At 40.0% G+C, this 17,360-nt stretch overlaps 1 protein-coding gene across 7 annotated transcripts in view; it reads left to right on the top strand.

Moving 5' to 3' along the window:
• LOC133650217 (dedicator of cytokinesis protein 3-like) overlaps positions 1-17,360 on the top strand; it is a 92,878-nt gene that overhangs the window by 10,114 nt on the left and 65,404 nt on the right. For all 7 annotated transcript variants that reach the window (XM_062047241.1, XM_062047232.1, XM_062047210.1 and 4 more), the window contains exons 5-13: positions 1,194-1,290; positions 1,799-1,947; positions 2,049-2,133; positions 6,900-6,941; positions 8,508-8,668; positions 8,747-8,828; positions 9,028-9,088; positions 12,008-12,155; positions 13,463-13,551. In XM_062047241.1, the coding sequence (XP_061903225.1) occupies positions 1,194-1,290; positions 1,799-1,947; positions 2,049-2,133; positions 6,900-6,941; positions 8,508-8,668; positions 8,747-8,828; positions 9,028-9,088; positions 12,008-12,155; positions 13,463-13,551 (914 nt within the window). The remainder of the gene's footprint in view (positions 1-1,193; positions 1,291-1,798; positions 1,948-2,048; positions 2,134-6,899; positions 6,942-8,507; positions 8,669-8,746; positions 8,829-9,027; positions 9,089-12,007; positions 12,156-13,462; positions 13,552-17,360) is intronic.

Genomic DNA, 17,360 nt, shown 5'->3' with positions numbered 1-17,360 from the left:
CATTTTTTTGGGGAAATTTATTTGATAAAACCCAACACCAAGAATAGACATTTGAAAGGCAATTTTAAATAAATAAAGAATAGTGAACAACAGGCTGAATAAGTGTACGTTATATGACTCATAAATAACCAACTGAGAACGTGCCTGGTGTGTTATGTTACATATTATGGTAAGAGTCATTCAAATAACTATAACATATAAAACATGCTATACGTTTACCAAACAATCGATCACTCCTAATCGCTAAATCCCATGAAATCTTATACGCCTAGTCTCTTACGTGAATGAGCTAAATAATATTATTTGATATTTTACGGTAATGTGTTAATAATTTCACACATAAGTCGCTCCTGAGTATACGTCGCACCCCCGGCCAAACTATGAAAAAAACTGCGACTTATAGTCCGAAAAATACGGTACCCCCATTATTTACTTTTTACTTTTTAAATTTGATCTCAAATCTGTACACTGCTGCTGGAATTTGAATTTTCCTGAGGGAACTCTCCTGAAGGAATCAATAAAGTACTATCTATCTATCTATCTATCTATCTATCTATCTATCTATCTATCTATCTATCTATCTATCTATCTATCTATCTATCTATCTATCTATCTATCTATCTATCTATCTATCTATCTATCTATCTAGACTAGTTTGGCTTACTGTACAGGACAGGTAACTACGTTCTGGCCTGGAACGCAGGTCTGCACTGGCTTAATACGCCGAGGAAGCTCATCAACGACAGGTGTGTAGATTGCTGATTGATTGCAGCCGCCGGGTGGGCGGGTCCCGAGGCGAGCTCCGCGGATCTCATTGAGGCATGCGCTTGCGCCGTGACACATGTGACAGTACCCGCTGGTAGAAGTGTCTCTTAACGAGCCAAGAGAAACGTTTTCTTTGCAAACAGTAATTAATAGACTATAGATCAAATTAATGATGAACGTGACTCATTGTAACATACTAAAAGTAGCGTTTCGTCCTCACAAAAATACTAAAGTCAAAGTAAAAGTATGGATAAAAAGTTGCCTAAGTGAATGTAACGCAGTAAATGTAACGCGTTACTATGCAATACTGCATACATGTGACTTTAAATGTGTGTGGGTGTGTGTGGGTGTGTGTGTGTGTGTGTGTGTGTGTGTGTGTGTGTGTGTGTGTGTGTGTGTGTGTGTGTGTGTGTGTGTGTGTGTGGCAGGTCTAAGGAGACGGTGGTGCCCGTTGAAGATGTCGTTGTTGCTGAGGTGACCTCGACGCTTCAGGAATGGGCGTCTCTATGGAAACAACTCTATGTGGTGAGTTGCTCCTTTTCACGCCTTTTCATTTAATTTCATTTCATTTCATTCATGTTTATTTCGAATATGTAGACAAAACAAAAACAACACATTTTGAAAAAAACAACAAAAAAGCCATTCAAGAATGAATAACAAAAACAATAATAATAATATCAATCAATCAATCAATGTTTATTTATATAGCCCTAAATCACAAGTGTCTCAAAGGGCTGCACAACCCACAACGACAACGATAATAATAATAATAGTAATAATAAAAAGTAATAATAAAAAGCAAAAGAAACAAGAAATGAAAATAAACATTAATGTAAACATATCCGAAAAGGAGTGAGAAGAAGTAAAAACTTATCACGCCTTTTACCTTGAACCTCTCAGTCTGACATCATCACACACACACACACGCACACACACTCACACACACACAAAATACAAAATAATGATTGTACAATGATGTTAAAACAAGTAAAACGAAGACAAACGATAAAAACTAATGAGTGAATGTCTTCAGAGACACAAAGTAGACTTATTCTTCAAGCTGGGTCACGTGATGTCGGAGCTGATTGATTTGAGGAGACAGCTGCTGTCCGATCAGCTGACACACGAACAGAACCGAGACATCAAAAGACACGTGACGGCCAGACTGGACTGGGGAAACGAGTGAGAAACACACACGTGCCACACAATCTTACACAATCACATACATCTTACCTCTGTGTGTGTTTGTGTGTGTGTGCGTGTGTGTGTGTGTGTGTGGTCAGACATTTAGGTTTGGACTTAGTGCCAAGAAAAGAGTTTGCAATGGTGGATGAAGATCAGATCAGCGTCTCAGATCTTTACAAGATGGTGAGTTTGATGTAGAGGCCATCATTTGAATGATCAATATCAATACAGTGGTACCTCAGTGTTTATTAATCAATCAATCAATCAATGTTTATTTATATAGCCCTAAATCACAAGTGTCTCAAAGGGCTGTACAAGCCACAACGACATCCTCGGTACAGAGCCCACATACGGGCAAGGAAAAACTCACCCCAGTGGGACGTCGGTGAATGACTATGAGAAACCTTGGAGAGGACCGCATATGTGGGTAACCCCCCCCCCCTCTAGGGGAGACCGAAAGCAACGGATGTCGAGTGGGTCTGACATAACATTGTGAAAGTCCAGTCCACAGTGGATCCAACACATCAGCGGGAGTCCAGTCCACAGCGGGGCCAACAGGAAACCATCCCGAGCGGAGACGGGTCAGCAGCGCAGAGATGTCCCAACCGATGCACAGGCTAGTGGTCCACCCGGGGTCCCGGCTCTGGACAGCCAGCACTTCATCCATGGCCACCGGACCTATGCAACTCCCCCTCGCATGGGACAGGGGAGAAGAGGAGAGAAGAAAAGAAACGGCAGATCAACTGGTCTAAAAAAGGGGGGGTCTATTTAAAGGCTAGATTATACAAATGAGTTTTAAGATGGGACTTAAATGCTTCTACTGAGGTAGCATCTCTAACTGTTACCGGGAGGGCATTCCAGAGTACTGGAGCCCGAATAGAAAACGCTCTATAGCCCGCAGACTTTTTTTTGGCTCTGGGAATCACTAATAAGCCGGAGTTCTTTGAACGCAGATTTCTTGTCGGGACATATGGTACAATACAATCGGCGAGATAGGCTGGAGCTAAACCGTGTAATATTTTATACGTAAGTAGTAAAACCTTAAAGTCGCATCTTAAGTGCACAGGAAGCCAGTGCAAGTGAGCCAGTATAGGCGTAATATGATCAAACTTTCTTGTTTTTGTCAAAAGCCTTGCAGCCGCATTTTGTACCAACTGTAATCTTTTAATGCTAGACATAGGGAGGCCCGAAAATAATACGTTACAGTAATCGAGACGAGACGTAACGAACGCATGAATAATGATCTCAGCGTCGCTAGTGGACAAGATGGAACGAATTTTAGCGATATTACGGAGATGAAAGAAGGCCGTTTTAGTAACACTCTTAATGTGTGACTCAAACGAGAGAGTTGGGTCGAAGATAATACCCATATTCTTTACTGAGTCTCCTTGTTTAATTGTTTGGTTGTCAAATGTTAAGGTGGTATTATTAAATAGATGTTGGTGTCTAGCAGGACCGATAATCAGCATTTCCGTTTTCTTAGCGTTGAGTTGCAAAAAGTTAGCGGACATCCATTGTTTAATTTCATTAAGACACGCCTCCAGCTGACTACAGTCCGGCGTGTTGGTCAGCTTTAGGGGCATGTAGAGTTGAGTGTCATCAGCATAACAGTGAAAGCTAACACCGTACTTGCGTATGATGTCACCCAGAGGCAGCATGTAAATACTAAAGAGTGCAGGGCCAAGAACCGAACCCTGGGGAACTCCGCACGTTACCTTGACATAGTCCGAGGTCACATTGTTATAGGAGACGCACTGCATCCTGTCAGTAAGATAAGAGTTAAACCAAGACAAGGCTAAGTCTGACATACCAATACGTGTTTTGATACGCTCTAATAAAATATTATGATCGACAGTATCGAAAGCGGCGCTAAGATCAAGAAGCAGCAACATAGATGACACATCAGAATCCATCGTTAGCAATAGATCATTAGTCATTTTTGCGAGGGCTGTCTCCGTAGAGTGATTTGCCCTGAAACCGGATTGAAAAGGTTCACAGAGATTGTTAGTCACTAAGTGTTCATTTAGCTGCTGTGCAACAATTTTTTCGAGAATTTTGGAAATAAACGGAAGGTGGGAGACCGGTCGGTAGTTTACCATGAGGTCAGGATCGAGGTTAGGTCTTTTGAGCAGAGGATGAATAACCGCTTTTTTGAATGCTAGGGGAACAGTGCCGGAGGAAAGTGATAAGTTTATAATATTTAACACTGATGGACCTAATAATACAAACAGTTCCTTGATAAGTTTCCCAGGAAGTGGGTCAAGTAAACATGTTGTTTGTTTTATCCCACTTACACGCTGTAATAATTCCTCTAATGTTATTTCATCAAAAATAGAGAGACTATTTTGGAGGGCAGTGTCCGTCGTATATACAGTCGTATTTGTGTTAATAGAACCCAGTTGTAGCTGGGATGCGTTGTCTTTAATCTCCTTTCTAATGAGTTCAATTTTCTTAATAACACCTTCTGGAACAGATTAATAATCTGTTCCAGAAGGTCGGACAAAAACCGAACTGTATAGAAATCAAAGCAATTTGTCCCAATGGAAATAATTTAAATCAAATGCATCCTTTCCAAACACCCAAAAACACAGAAAAATCATATTTTTTTCATGCAAATAACAATGTGAAGTATGACGACTGAAAAGGATAAATGGACCGTTAACATCACATTTATTAAATCTATTTATTAACATCTATTTATTAAATCAAAAATATTGAAATTCAATGAGTTGGTGCATTTGCAAACAGCTAAAATGATGAATAAAGCAAACTATAACCTGCTTCCCAAGAATGTACAACAATTCTTCTCAACAAAAGAGGAGAAATATAACCTCAGAGGAAAAATGTAATTTAAAACATTTATATGCTCGTACAACACTTAAAACCTTAAGCACATCTGTATGTGGAATTAAATGATGGAATGGATTAACCAAAGAAATCAAGCAAAGCACCAATATGGTTCAGTTTAAAGGCCTACTGAAACCCACTACTACCGACCACGCAGTCTGATAGTTTATATATCAATGATGAAATCTTAACATTGCAACACATGCCAATACGGCCGGGTTAACTTATAAAGTGCAATTTTAAATTTCCCGCTAAACTTTCGGTTGAAAACGTCTCGGTATGATGACGTTTGCGCGTGACGTCGATGGTTGAAACGGAAGTATTCGGACCCCATTGAATTCAAAACAAAAAGCTCTGTTTTCATCTCAAAATTCCACAGTATTCTGGACATCTGTGTTGGTGAATCTTTTGCAATTTGTTTAATGAACAATGAAGACTGCAAAGAAGAAAGTTGTAGGTGGGATCGGTGTATTAGCGGCGGACTACAGCAACACAACCAGAAGGACTTTGAGATGGATAGCAGACGCGCTAGCCGCCGACCTCACCTTGACTTCCTCCGTCTCCGGGCCGCCGACTGCATCTATGATCGGGTCCTTCGTCGTTCCGTCGATCCCTGGAACGCAGGTGAGCACGGGTGTTGATGAGCAGATGAGGGCTGGCGTAAGTGGATAGCTAATGTTTTTAGCATAGCTCTGTGAGGTCCCGTTGCTAAGTTAGCTTCAATGGCGTCGTTAGCAACAGCATTGTTAAGCTTCGCCAGCCTGGAAAGCATTAACCGTGTAGTTACAGGTCCACGGTTTAATAGTATTGTTGATTTTCTGTCTATCCTTTCAGTCAGGGCTTTATTTATTTTGTTTCTATCTGCATTTAAGCACAATGCTATCACGTTAGCTTTGTAGCTAAAGAGCTTCGCCGATGTATTGTCGTGGAGATAAAAGTCACTGTGAATGTCCATTTCGCGTTCTCGACTCTCATTTTCAAGAGGATATAGTATCCGAGGTGGTTTAAAATACAAATCCGTGATCCACAATAGAAAAAGGAGAAAGTGTGGAATCCAATGAACCCTTGTACCTAAGTTACGGTCAGCGCGAAAAAAGATACGTCCTGCACTGCACTCTAGTCCTTCACCCTCACATTCCTCATCCACAAATCTTTCATCCTCGCTCAAATTAATGGGGTAATCGTCGATTTCTCGGTCCGAATCGCTCTCGCTGCATTGTAAACAATGGGGAAATGTGAGGAGTCTTTCAACCTGCGACGTCACGCTACTTCCGGTACAGGCAAGACTTTTTTTTTATCAACGACCAAAAGTTGCGAACTTTATCGTCGATGTTCTCTACTAAATCCTTTCCGCAAAAATATGGCAATATCGCGAAAAGATCAAGTATGACACATAGAATGGATCTGCTATCCCCATTTAAATAAAAAAAAAAATTCATTTCAGTAGGCCTTTAAGAGACTGTTCAAACTTCAAGTGTTCACAAAGTACACAGAACAAGAATTATGATGAACATCTTGAACCCTTTTTTTTTTTTTTTTTTTATTGAGACAAAGATTATTTATGTATTTAATACTTTTTTGCTTACTATGGTATATTATTTATTTATTATTTATTTGTTCACTGTTCTGTTACAGAGAACAAGGAAATTGGATCAAATTGCTATGGTATGAAAAGGGGTAGGATTAAATAAGCTCTGCTTCTTCCTACTGCTTTTCGGACGTGCTGTAATGAAACAACTGGAAATGTGTGATGAATTACATTGTATCGTATGCATATTCGAAATATACTGAAACTGAACTGAACTGAACTGAAATGAAGGGTGTTCCTCACCTTCTTCATCAAAGTGCTGGCACTCGCAACTTCCTTTGGCCCCATGCTAGGTTATTTTGCAGTCACACTCAATAAAAAACTAAATAATACAGAGACAGAGTTACCAACGCAGAATTTTACTCGGGCGACATTTGGCCACACCATAACTGGGAAAAACGTTTGCCTCAAAATTCTGTTAAAAAGCGGGGTGAAAAACGTACTGTCGTACCACTGTATGATAATTATATACATATGCCTGTTACAATGATGATGTGGATGTTTTTCTTCACAGCATCTTAGCAGCAGACACAACGCTCACCACAACTCTTCACAGGTTTGTCAACATAAACAAGACTTACGCACTACTTCAAGTTGAATTTAAAACACCATTTTATACAGGAAGGGCAGGGGTCGGCAACCCAAAACGTTGAAAAAGCCATGTTGGACCAAAAATACAAAAATCTAATCTGTCTGGAAAAAAAATTAAACGCCGTATATAAGTCTTATAATTATGATGAATGGGTTATACTTGTATAGCGCTTTCCTACCTTCAAGGTACTCAGAGCGCTTTGACAGTATTTCCACATTCACCCATTCACACACTGATGGCGGGAGCTGCCATGCAAGGCGCTAACCAGCACCCATCAGGGGCAAAGGGTGAAGTGTCTTGCCCAAGGACACAACAGACGTGACTAGGATGGTAGAAGGCGGGGATTGAACCCCAGTAACCAGCAACCCTCCGATTGCTGGCACGGCCACTCTACCAACTTCGCCACGCTGTCCCATAACGAAGGCAACACATGACGTAAGTGTCTTTATTAGCTATATTAGCCTACTATCAAATTGACTATGTGTCGCAGGCTGAAGCAAATCTTCGTTGACAGAAATGTTGAAATGTAATATTTATTCTACACATTTTTACAACATTAGAAACCATTAGTAAATCAGATGCTACTTAGAAGGTGAGATAACTCCTGGAAATTAATGGCTTTGAATGGCCAAAGGTATAGATGTGTGTGTCCAAGTTAAAGGAAACGGCAGGCTGTCTTCTTTTATTAGATTTATTACCATCTTTAGGCAAGCTAGGTAATGTTTACTGTGGTCTGGAACAACACGGCGCACAAACAACCATCAGAAATGCAGCCAATATTACATAATGATAATGTATCATGAGACATGCAAAACTAAATTATATACAAAGAGGATAAAAGTGAAGTATATTAAATGAGCTCAAATATACCTACAAATGAGGCATAATGATGCAATATGTACATACAGCTAGCCTATATAGCATGTTAGCATGGATTAGCTTGCAGTCATGCACTGATCAAATATGCCTGATTAGCACTCAGACAAGTCAGTAACATCAACAAAGCGCACCTTTGTGCATTCACGCACAGCATAAAACATTTGGTGGACAAAATTATTTTACATGTAAACAAACTGTTGCGTCACAGTCCACACTATGGTGAGTTCAAGAACGGCCGAAATTAGTAGGACAAAACGATGTTCACCAAATACTGTCATCAGTGAAGCATACAAACAAACATATTAAACAGTGGGTTTTCTAACAATTGGGAAGGTTTGTGTCATGTTTGTCCTCAAACTAAAAACAGTAAAACAAAAAAAATAATTTCGCCATCTTTTTCCATTTTCAACCCTTTTTTAAAAATGCTCCAGGGAGCTACTAGGGTGGCACTAAAGAGCCGCGGGTTGCTGACCCCCGAGGTAGAGAGTTAACGCTCCACCTCTCAATCAACTTGGGAGTCCTTAGCCTGGAGAACGTTGAAGAACCCTGATTAGAAGCAATACATGCGTTTCTTTTGCAAAACAAAACAAATGCGAGCCAAAGAAATGTTGATACATTTGGACTGAGATGATCTGTGGTGGTTTTTTTTAGGCTGACCTGAACGGGCGTCAGAAACTAGGCGGCGACGCAAGCAAGGCTCCCGTCGCTCATCACCTGCTGGTCAAATTGAAGAGTTTCACCTCCAACAACATCGGTGAGGACACCGACATTTTCGTCTCGCTCTACGACTTCCGAGAGGGAAAAACCATCAGGTGAGTTGTCAGTCAGTCCAAAGGACGTCGATGAGAACATCAGGTCACTTACTAATCAGTGTCTTGGTTGTTTTGTAGCGAAAGGTTTATAGTGAGACTTAACAAAAATGGAGGACCGAAAAATCCTGAGAAGGTGGAAAGACTGTGCGCTCTTTTCACGGTAAAACAAGTTAACCCACATACGACTCAGCAAAAAAAAAAATGTTTATACTAAAACCACTCAACTGTGTTTAAATCAACATTTTTGAATACAAGTTTAGGAAAGTTTCAAAACGGTGTGTGTGTCTGTGTGCGTGTCTGTGTCTGTGTGTGTGTGTGTGTGTGTGTGTGTGTGTGTGTGTGTGTGTGTGTGTGTGTAGGACTTAAGCAACAAGGACATGAAGCGAGATCTTTACATCATCTCACAGGTGATCCGAACAGGTAAAACCCACCAAGTCTTGATGTGAAGTTAAAACAAACACACATTTAACTGTACTAAATCTGCATTATTTGATCATGTATTAACATTTTATTTCATTCATTACAAAAGTAGTATAATGCGTTTTTTTTATTGACATCAGCACATGTAAATATGCGAGATTGAACTACATAGGTTCATTTTCATCTGCAGTTGATGTACAAGTGTTGCGGGTGATCTACAACAGTGGTCCCCAACCAACGGGCCGCGGCCCAGTACCGGTCCGTGGATCGATTGGTACCGGGCCGCACAAGGAAAAAAAATAAATAAATAATAACACAAGATACACTTACAATTAGTGCAGCAACCCAAAAAACCTCCCTCCCCCATTTACACTCATTCACACTCATTCGCACAAAAGGGTTGTTTCTTTCCGTTATTAATATTTATGGATCCTACATTATTTATCAATATAGATCAATACAGTCTGCAGGGATACAGTCCGTAAGCACACATGATTGTATTTTTTTATGACAAAAAATAAATAAATAAGAAAAAAAAATTCCGGTCCGCAGTTACAAAAAGGTTGGGGACCATTGATCTACAAGACCCAAAACCAGTGAAGTTGTGTAATTCGTAAATAAAAACAGAATACAATGATTTGCAAATCCTTTTCAACTTATATTCAATTGAATAGACTGCAAAGACAAGATATTTAATGTTCGGACTAAGAAACTCAATTTTTTTTTGCAAATAATCGTTAACTTAGAATTTAATGGCAGCAACACATTGCAAAAAAGTTGGCACAGGGGCATTTTTACCACTGTTTTTTTTAAGCTTTTCAGGTGGAATTCTTTCCCATTCTTGCTTGATGTACTGCTTAAGTTGTTCAACAGTCCAGGGTCTCTTTTGCCGTATTTTAGGCTTCATATTGCTCCACACATTTTCAATGGGAGACAGGTGTGGACTACAGGCAGGACAATCTAGTACCCGTATTCTTTTACTATGAAGCCACGCTATTGTAACACGTGGCTTGGCATTGTCTTGCTGAAATAAGCAGGGGCGTCCATGATAACGTTGCTTGGATGGCAACATATGTTGCTCCAAAACCTGTATGTACCTTTCAGCCTTAATGGGGCCTTCACAGATGTGTAAGTTACCCATGCCTTGAACACTAATACACCCCCATACCATCACGGATGCTGCCTTTTGAACTTTGCGCCTAGAACAGTCCGGATGGTTCTTTTCCTCTTGGTTCCAAAGGACATGACGTCCAGTTTCCAAAAACAATTTCAAATGTGGACTCGTCACACCACAGAACACTTTTCCACTTTGCATCAGTCCATCTTAGATGAGTTTGGGCCCAGTGAAACCTGCAACATTTCTGGGTGTTGTTGATAAATGGCTTTCGCTTTGCATAGTAGAGTTTTAACTTGCACTTACAGATGTAGCGACGAACTGTAGTTACTGACAGTGGTTTTCTGAAGTGTTCCTGAGCCCATGTGGTGATATCCTTTACACACTGATGTCGCTTTGTGACGCAGTACCGCCTGAGGGATCGAAGGTCCGTAATATCATTGCTTGCGTGCAGTGATTCTCTGAACCTTTTGATGATATTACGGACCATAGATGGTGAAATCCCTAAATTCCTTGCAATAGCTGGTTGAGAAATGTTGTTCTTAAACTGTTGGACAATTTGCTCACGCATTTGTTCACAAAGTGGTGACCCTCACCACATCCTTGTTTGTGAATGACTGAGCATTTCATGGAAGCTGCTTTTATTTCCAATCATGGCACCCACCTGTTCCCAATTAGCCTGTTCACCTGTGGGATGTTCCAAGTAAGTGTTTGATGAGCATTCCTCAACTTTCTCAGTCCTTTTTGCCGCTTGTGCCAGCTTTTTTGAAACATGTTGCAGGCATCAAATTCCAAATGAGCTAATATTTGCAAAAAATAACAAAGTTTTCCAGTTCGAACGTTAAGTATCTTGTCTTTGCAGTCCATCCAATTGAATATAGGTTGAAAAGGATTTGCAAATCATTGTATTCTGTTTTTATTTACCATTTAGCCAACGTGCCAACTTCGCTGGTTTTGGGGTTTGTACTAAGACTGCGTATACAAGTGGTAACAAGTGCAAAAGTCGTGTGGACCGCCCTATTGAAATGATCTTTTTGCGTGTATACGGACTGTCACCACGGAGACGCTCATTATCCTCCACATTTCTGGCATCATGTGGTTCAACCTGTGCCTTTTCGTCATTTTGTTAACATGCACAGCACACAAATAAAATATGCACCACCTTTTCTGGGCTATACCGAAGTGCGGTCTAAACAACAGAAGCCAATTTTAGCACGCTGAAGGTGCGCTGAAAGTTTCATTTAGAGAAGAGTAATAGATTGTATTTGTAAAAAGCACTTTACATTGAGTAAACAACCTCAAAGTACTACAGTGTGTTACAAAAATACAAATAAAAAGATAATAAAAATAAACTAAAAATAAAAACTAGAACAGCCAAATAGCTAGAACTAGTATGCATTTATCTAAAAAAAAAGGCTTTTTTTTAAAAGAAGGGTTTTTAAGCCTTTTTTAAAAGCATCCACAGTCTGTGGTGCCCTCAGGTGATCTGGGAGAGCGTTCCACAGGCTGGGAGCGGCGGAGCAGAAAGAGTTTCAGTGATGAAATATTGTATAAGGTTGTGTACCGACTCGCCGGATCCAGAGAGATGGTGGTATTAAGCAAGTGTGATAACAAAAGAGCGAATTATTTGGTGTAAAAAAGGAAGTCCAAGTCTTGTAGTGGCTGGTTGAGGTAGAACTCGGCTACACAGGCATAAAGCACACATTAAGTTATTATCATTACTAACATTATCATCAAAGTGTACCTGATAAAAAAAGGGAGTGGCGGGAGCATGAAAAGTTTTTTTTCCCCACTTTCTGTTGCAGGGCGAATGTTGCTGAATGACAGTAAAAAAGGTCCGCCGCATATTCGATATCGTCGACCTTACGGCTGTGCTGTCCTTGCCATGAGCGACGTCCTGCAAACCATCTCAGAACTTAGAGAGGAAAAAGACTTTGTCCTTAAAGTCTACATGTGAGTTCCACACGAGTGTTCGAAGTGTACAGTACCGTATTTTTCTGACTGTAAGGCGCACTTAAAATCCTTTCATTTTTTTCAAAAATCGACAGTGCGCCTTATAACCCGGTGCGCCTTATGTACGGAATAATTCTGGTTGTGCTTACCGACCTTGATGCAATTTTTTTTGGTGCATAGTGTAATGATAAGTGTGACCAGTAGATGGCAGTCACACATAAGAGATACATGTAGACTGCAATATGACGCCAGTAAACAACACCAAAACTTTAAATGTTCCATTGAAAATAAAGAATGTTACACACGGCGCTCAAAAATCTGTCAAAATGTTTTTAGTATGACTTTGAAGCCGAATCGCTTGATGGATTGTCGACCCATTACGGCTACCGTAATCGGAGAAGTATTAGTATGGTGTGTGTATAAGGACCGCAAAATGGCAGCCATTAGCAGACATATTATCTGGCGTTTTGTTTCACAATATTATGCAAAACCCACTTTTCTTACCTTCTATTACCTGCTGATGTGTATTTGAGATCTGCATAAGTCCTGAAAATGTACGCACTGTAGTCCGTACCGACACCGTAGTCGATAAGCTTCCTCTTTTTCACTATCTTCTTGTTATATGGCATTCACTCTCTTCTGTTGCCATTTTTAATATAAAGTAGCGTAAAGTTCTAACTTATATCTCACTATGGAAGCGCTAAAAACTACCAGTGTAGTGGGTTTACATTATTCACCCACGGAACTTTAGTTATTAGAGAGTTCCGGTCGTACGGTTTTTCACGGGACACATTTCCGGCGTTGTTGCACTAGTGAGCCACGGATGAGATTTAAGTAAAATCTGAATGTCATTAAAACAGTTAGCTCCATCTTTTGACACTTCTTCCACTCCCGTCCTTGCACGCTACACCGCTACAACAAAGATGACGGAGAGAAGACGCTGTCGAAGGTGAGCCACGTAAATAAGACACATAATAATAAATAAGGCGCATCCTGAAGCGACTATCAGAAAGCCTGTAAAACATAATCTATGCAACATTTTGACCAAAGAACCACAATTACATGTTATGTAGACCACAAGGAAGTGTTTTCAATTTTGAAAAAAAATCATAATATGACCCCTTTAATGCGCCGTATAATCCGGTGCGCCTTTTGTATGAAAAAAGACCTGAATAGACCCGCTCATCGGCAGTGCGCCTTATAATCCGGTGCGCCCTATGGTCCATAAAATACGGTATGTATAATGTATACAGTATGTAAATGTATGTTTATGTTTGTGGATGTTGTCTGCTTCATAAAACATTCAGCTGTAACAACGAGAACGAATGGCATCAAATCCATGAAAACATAATCCGCAAGTCCAGTACCAAATACTCGGCCCCCGGGAACAACTACGGTATGACACCCTTTTCAAAATATTTTTACTTCACCTACTGCACTTGTTTATTTGTTTTTATTAGAATTCTAGGTTTGGGTATTGTTTAGATCAGTGGTCCCCAACCGGACCGGTACCGGTCCGTGGACCGAATGGTGGCCGTGGCCGCACAAGAAATAAAAAAAAAATAAAATAAAAAAAAAAATATATATATATATATATATATATATATATATATATATATATATATATATATATATATATATATATATATATATATATATATATATATATATATATATATATATATATATATATATATATATATATATATATATATATATATATATTTTGAATTAAATCAACATAAAAAACACAATATATACATTATATATCAATATAAATCAATACAGTCTGCAGGGATACAGTCCGTAAGCACACATGATTGTATTTCTTTATGAGAAAAAATAAATACAAATTTTTTATTACCTCCCCCCCGGTCCGTGGGACAAATTTTCAAGCATTGACCGGTCCGCAATTACAAAAAGGTTGGGGACCACTGGTCTAGATCACAAGTGTCAACCACATCATTTGAAAGGGTCTTATTATGCAAAACCAACTTTTCTTACATGTTGGTACCTGTTTTTGTCTATTTATTATCCCCATAAGTGCCCAGAAATGTGAAATCAGATATTTACAAAACAGTCTTGCTTTCCTTCCTACCGATAAAGCCTAATTGGATGAAACGTGTTCCAAGACAAACCAAATAGTCCAGTTGCGATGGATTGAATGCCCTGAGAATACAATGACCTGAATGAAGGAAAACATCCATAGACACCTTCCTTCATACTTGCTCCAAACGAGCTGTTGGGAATTTTCCCCTATATATGACGTTTTCCAACATGTGACGTCAGTGGATATCTCCATCAATCAATCAATCAATCAATGTTTATTTATATAGCCCTAAATCACAAGTGTCTCAAAGGGCTGTACAAGCCACAACGACATCCTCGGTACAGAGCCCACATACGGGCAAGGAAAAACTCACCCCAGTGGGACGTCGGTGAATGGGGGGGGGAGCCGCCTATCCCAGCTGGGCGGGCAGGAGGAGTACACCCCGGACAAGCCGCCACCTCATCGCAGGGACGCTTCCAAATTGGGTAATCAAAACTACAGTCAAACACACTGCAAAAACTGAAATCTAAGTAAGATTAAATATCTCAAATAAGGTTGATATTTGCTTATTTTCTGTCTGATAAGATAATTCTTCTCACTGAGCAGATTTTATGTTAGAGTGTTTTACTTGTTTTAAGGGTTTTGGTCCTAAATTATCTCAGTAAGATATTACAGCTTGTTGCTGAGATTTGATGACCTATATTGAGTAAAACATGCTTGAAACTAGAATATCAACTGTTGCAAAGCTCTGTCATCAACACTCACAAGTATAAAAGTACTTTTTTAAAGTAATAATTTCTTACTTCTAGCATGAAAAAAAAAAATCATGATGCCGAGCGCATATCATTATGTCAAGATAATGGCACTAGCATTTACTTAATTTAAGAATATTTTTCAACATATTAAGCAAAAAGGTCTCTTTTTTTTTTCTACCAAGAAAAGTGCACTTGTTATTAGTGAGAATATACTTATTTTGAGGTAATTTTGGGTTCATTGAGGTTAGCTAATTTTACTTGTTTTGGAAAGTCTTGACAAGCCAAATTTTCTTGTTCTATTGGCAGATAATTTTGCTTAGTTCAAATAAAATACCCCTAATTTTTGTATTTTTTTTTCTTGTTTTTGAACACTGACTTTTTGCAGTGCAGCTGCTGTGCAATAAGTACATTACTTTCAGTATAAACACTTCACAGGACTCAACAAAAGACAAGTCAAGACAAGACAAATACATTCAGCTTAATGGCAAAGACTACTTCCTGGCTAGTGTAACCGATGTTCTCCTCCTGTGCATTGAATGTAGATTTTAATGAACTGCTGCTCAGCTGCACTTTACTGACAATGCAGGAAATACAAACGTTGGTCAATATTTTTCTGCCATCGTCGAGCCCATCTCCCGTTATTGTGGACAAAAGGGCAGTTACGTACGACAATGTAGTGGATTGTCCGAAGCTTAAACAGGCAACAAAAGTAGTTTAGTACAACAAATTTATTTACCCATTATCAGAAGTGCAGGTTGAATTAAGTTGGCCGTGCAGACAGACCACATGTTACTCCGGAGTAAACAAGACACACACAAGCCAAAATCACTCTCGAGTTCCGGTCTTCTGCCATTTTTTATATGTCTCCTGTGCGTCATTGTTTGTTATCTAATGCGTCATGATTGTTTTGTTTTGGTTTTGTCTGTTCCAAAACAACCTTGTATCTCTTAGTCATATTTGGAAATTCTAAACATTCTGTAGACAGGTTGGCACAACTCCATATTCACCTTTGTCCCACTGGCACAGAATAGAAGAGAAATTAAATGAGCGTACATTCTTGATAGACATGCAATATAGGTCAAAGGTCAGAAATTCTACTACATACCCGCCTTCCAGGGTCTTAAGACCCTGGACCAAAACAATTTCTGATGTAGACTACTAAGTTAAATCTCTACCACAGATAGAGGCAAAAACCTCAATGTTTTTATACGAGGCAAAAATTCCGTCTATGACCCTCCTTCAGAGCGATCGCTGTTACCAGCCTGCAGTAAAACCATCTCACAGAACACAATTAGTGGCCTACCCTTTGATTTAGTAAAGGAATAACAAATACTTTGATCATGAACATCATTGAACATAAATAGATGAATGTATATAGACTTATGACTGTAAGACATTTGCAAAAATATTTTTCCCGGCATTTGCAATGGATGTAGTTACCAATATTGTTAATTACCAATTAATTTTGAGCACACAACTGAATTTCGTGTGAGTCCATGTTCGATTAGTGCTCGTATAGATGGCTCGGTGGTGCCTCAGGCTGGTGGCCTGCCGACACCTCGTTGGGCTTTTGGCTGCCTTGGTGAAGAAAGAGATCCACTCAAACAGTCTGTCTCTGTCTCTTCTTGGGGTGTGGTTCAGTCCATTGGGCAGACTGTTCAGTGGCCGGTGCGTGCTGGCCGAAATTGGGGAAAAGCTGAGAAAAAGTTGGAGCTGTGGGGGCTTTGGGGAAGGCGGGGGCAGAGTATGGGGCGTGGGGCTTTGGTCCAGGCCTCCTCGCCGCTTCGGCACTCCCGACACTTCTTTCCACAGCTGCTGGAGTCCTGGTGGACACATTGGCTGGCAACCTTAGTTGTTCTCGTCATCGCTGGCAAGGTGTTGTCTCTCCTCTCGGTTCCTTCCAGTCAGGTATCGGGTGTTGGTCCTGGATTGGCTTTGACCGTGCCCCTCTTAGCGAGTGCAAGGGAATCTGGGGTGGCTGCTTTCATCCTCAAATCTGCACAGAGGAACTGGCACACAAATTCTACATTTTGCAAACTTACCATTTTGGTCTCATGGTCTTTCCACCTTCCTAGGAAGCTGCTGGTCCTGAGAGTGCTGATCTTGTGACTGAAGAAGATTAACCTGTTTTCTTAAATTAGGTGCCGTTGTTTGACCTAATCTTTTTGGGGAAACCATGTCGGGATATTAGATCATTCACAAAACATTTAATTACTGAATTGGCACCCTCCTTTGAGGTTGGGGTTGCTTTCGCCAACCACTGCAATTGTCAATCTAAATCATTACGTTCCTTTATCCTTGTACCGGATTGATCATATTGATTAAATAAAACCTCAACACGCTCAAACTTGACCCAATCCAAACTCACCTCCCCCCTCTGTCCCTCTCACAGGGACAGTG

This window comes from Entelurus aequoreus, linkage group LG01, assembly GCF_033978785.1.
Source record: "Entelurus aequoreus isolate RoL-2023_Sb linkage group LG01, RoL_Eaeq_v1.1, whole genome shotgun sequence".
Taxonomy (NCBI): domain Eukaryota; kingdom Metazoa; phylum Chordata; class Actinopteri; order Syngnathiformes; family Syngnathidae; genus Entelurus; species Entelurus aequoreus.
This window is presented reverse-complemented; position numbering and strand designations above follow the sequence as displayed.